Here is a 3,663-nt window from a genome sequence, read left to right as displayed (position 1 = left end):
AAAAAAAAAAAAAAAAAAAGTGTTTTTGTCTTGTTCTATATGGAGCTTATGGATTATAATTTCTCCATTCAGTCATTTTTCATATAGTCTTAACATCTTGTGCAGTGTTCTCCAGGGAAAACTTTCCTTTAAAAAAATATTTTAAATCAGTTAATCCTCTTGAGACTCATGACATACTGCTTAAAAAAGGATGATACCTATAATCTTAAAGCTACAAAATAAACAACTGGGCTTTCCATGTAAGACAGAACCATTTCAATATAAAAAGGAGCCTGAAATCTTCTCCTTTTATTCATTTTTTCTTAACTGCTTAAAAAAAGAAAAAACTATTTGTTTTGCTCTAATCTTGAAAAATATGCTCCAAGTTAAATAAAACATAAATTGGAGAATATTTCCTATCTTGAAAAAATGAGAAGAAATGAAACTGAGTTTCTTACTGTGACAGAATCCTTGAATTTACACATTTGAGTGCATATTACTGAAGCTAACGTTGTTTGGATAAGAATGAAAAATAAAACTATGGGTTAAAGCAAAATATAAAAACATGGTGGATAGGCAACATTAGAAATTCCCTCTATCCTGGAACTCATGTCAAAAGAAGAAACTCAAGAATGAATTGCTACTAAAGACATTAAGGTTTGGGGGAAAAGTCCATTTTTATTTTAATTATAATAACTTTATTGCATGAAACTGGAAGAAATATTCAATCCCTGTTTATCAGTTGAAATAGGATGGCATGCAGTTAGAAATATTTTTCTTTCACAAATAAACATTAAATTGACTTTTAAAATTTACACTGAAGGCATCAATTGTTCTATTGTAATAAAAAATCTTTGAACCTTTCATTTCCTAGAATCTGGCTTTCAATAGATATTCTTCTCAGTATTAAACAGAATCTCAGAAATGCTCTTTACTAAATGAATGCTGTTTACCTCAGATAATTGTAAATGCGTGTTCCTTTAGTGCACAGAGTCAGTGTAAATAATGTGGATTATGACACTGGACTGAACTTGGGAAATTATTTTTGTATTTATCAAGCAGTAGTATGGAATTTAATAGAATTTAAGCCTTTCAAGAGCTGTCTAATTTTAATATTATAAGAGAATCTCTTATCTTGTACCTGTAAATTGTCAAAGCAGTTACGGAAGCCCTTGGGACTGTGTGCTTGTGCTTAGTCGCTCAGTAGCGTCCGACTCTTTGCAAACCCTTGGTCGGTAGCCCACCAGGCTTCTCTGTCCGTGGGGATTCTTCAGGCAAGAATACCAGAGTGGGTTGCCATGCCGTCCTCCAGGGGATCTTCCCAACCCAGGGACTGAACCCAGGTCTCCTGCATTGCAGGCCGATTCTTTACCAGCTGAGCTACCAGGGAAGTCTCCCTGGGACTGTAATAGTAGTTAAACAATGACTATTTTACTTTTACCCAGCAAGAATTTATTTGAGGAATTAGGAAGAAAATAATGTTGTTATGGAGTTTAGAATACTTGTTTAGAATGTTGTAATTTAAGGTTAGGCTAGTGTGTGTGCCTAGTTGCTTAGCTGTGTCAACTCTTTGTGACTCCATGGACTGCAGCCTGCCAGGCTCCTCTGTACATGGGATTCGCTAGGAAGGATACTGGAGTGGGTTGCCATTTCCTTCTCCAGAAGATCTTCCTGACCCAGACATGGAAGCTGGGTCTCCTGCATTGCAGGAAGATTCTATACCATTTGAGCCACCAGGGAAGCCCCTATAAAATAGAGCAAACATTTATGAATCTACCTCTGACAAAATACCCTGGCAGTTTATATAGCTCATCACAATTTATTGATATTTGCCTATACATTTCACCTTTAAAATAGACTAACTTTATATTTCTAAAATCTCACTGAGTATAAATTTTACTTACAATATAAACACATTTAGAAAAAAGGATCCATTGAAGAGGATAGAAAACAAAGGAGGTAAAAGAAGAAAGACAAAAATTTTAGTTGCATTGTATTCATTTATAATCATTTGAGATGTTTGCATATTAAGTCTACAATTGGAATATAGAAATATAATAGGGATAAAATAGTTTCAGAGATGACATCATATTATGCTTAAGGAAAATATTTTCATTCTCTAGAAAGAATTGATGATACACTTTTGTGGTGATGAATGTAAGATGTAAGGATGATTTTGAAGAAGATAAAAAAATAAGAAAACAAGATGGAGAACAGAATTTCAAAATGTCATGTATTGAACCAGAAAGAAATGAGGTTAGAGGTGAATAAAAAAGAAGTGGCTCCCATGGCAAGAGGGGGAGACACATGGAGCAGTGATGCACCAGGCATGTCTAGATAATCTTTTATTGTTTTAAATACCTTATTCGAGAACCTTGCTCATTACTGCAGATATTTAGTAAGGTGTGCTATATAACACACTCCATTCAGGATGATATACTTTGTATCTGCTTGAGTGAATATCAGAAAAAAGAGCACAGCCAGAGTGAGTAAGATGAAAGTAAATTCTAATCTTCAGGTAGAGTGGAAAAAGCAGAACTAAAAGTGGTCGTGAGGATTTAAATATTGAAGTGTACAGAAGTTTGGTAAAAGTAATTCCCACTTTATATAGGCTAGGGATATTTAGGTCAAGTTATGTTAATTTTTAAAGGTGAAAATTTCACCTCAGGTGAAATCTGACTTCCAGAAGTATAAAGTTTACCTTAAACTGTAATAAACACAAAAAGAGATGTTTGGCAGAGTAGAATTAATCATCTTCCTGTAAATTGAAGATAATGACATTTAACCTTTCTTAAGTAAATGGCTTTCTGAAGATCTTTGGAGGCTCTGTGTAGCTTTAGAATCTGTGACCCAAGAAGATAGTTCCATCACTTTGTATTTTCATTTGTATAAACATAAATGATTCTTTTAATAAAGAAAGAAGAAGAAAGTTATGTAAATAATGTAATATATACTAAATAGATTGGAAACTTTGAAAATACAGAATATACAATTTAAGATACAATTTTTTTCTTTTCTATTTTTATATGATTATCAATGTACTGTGTTTTCCTTTGGGAACACATGAATTTATGACACTTGAGGAAACAAACAAAAAAACCTCATGAATTGCACTCAGTGAAATTTTGAATAAAGATTATATGAGTACATTTTTATAGGCTGTTATTCCTTTTTGATTCTTCTTTCTTACTTTTTTTAAATAGAAGTCAGCGATGAGAAACCACACAACAGTAACAACCTTTATTCTTCTTGGACTAAGCAATGACCCACAATTACAGGTGGTTATTTTTCTTCTCCTTTTTTTCACTTACTTATTGAGCGTCACTGGAAATCTAATCATCATCATCCTTACCCTGCTATATTCACACCTCAAGACACCTATGTATTTCTTTCTTCGAAATTTCTCATTTTTAGAAATCTCATTCACAACTGTCTGCATCCCCAAATTTCTTGTCAGTATGGCAACAGGTGATAAGACCATTTCTTACAACAATTGTGCAGCACAGCTGTTTTTTACTATTCTCTTGGGTGCAACCGAATTTTTTCTTCTGGCTGCCATGTCCTATGACCGCTACGTGGCCATCTGCAAACCCCTGCATTACATGACCATCATGCGTGACAGAGTGTGCAACTTACTGGTCTTTGCGTCATGGTTGGCTGGTTTCATAATAATTTTTCCACCAC

General features: G+C 33.9%; 1 protein-coding gene across 1 annotated transcript; it reads left to right on the top strand.

The window, feature by feature from the left end:
* Window positions 1–3,191: 3,191 nt before the first annotated feature.
* On the top strand, window positions 3,192–3,662 carry LOC104985917 (olfactory receptor 6C74-like; the record flags this gene model as incomplete). Its single annotated transcript, XM_010836310.1, has 1 exon — window positions 3,192–3,662. A coding segment is annotated over exon 1 (471 nt), but the record flags the coding sequence as incomplete, so codon positions are not given.
* Between the last annotated feature and the right edge of the window lies 1 nt (window position 3,663).

The sequence above is a fragment of the Bison bison genome, unplaced genomic scaffold (genome assembly GCF_000754665.1).
Source record: "Bison bison bison isolate TAMUID 2011002044 unplaced genomic scaffold, Bison_UMD1.0 scf7180017864062, whole genome shotgun sequence".
NCBI lineage: Eukaryota > Metazoa > Chordata > Mammalia > Artiodactyla > Bovidae > Bison > Bison bison.
This window is presented reverse-complemented; position numbering and strand designations above follow the sequence as displayed.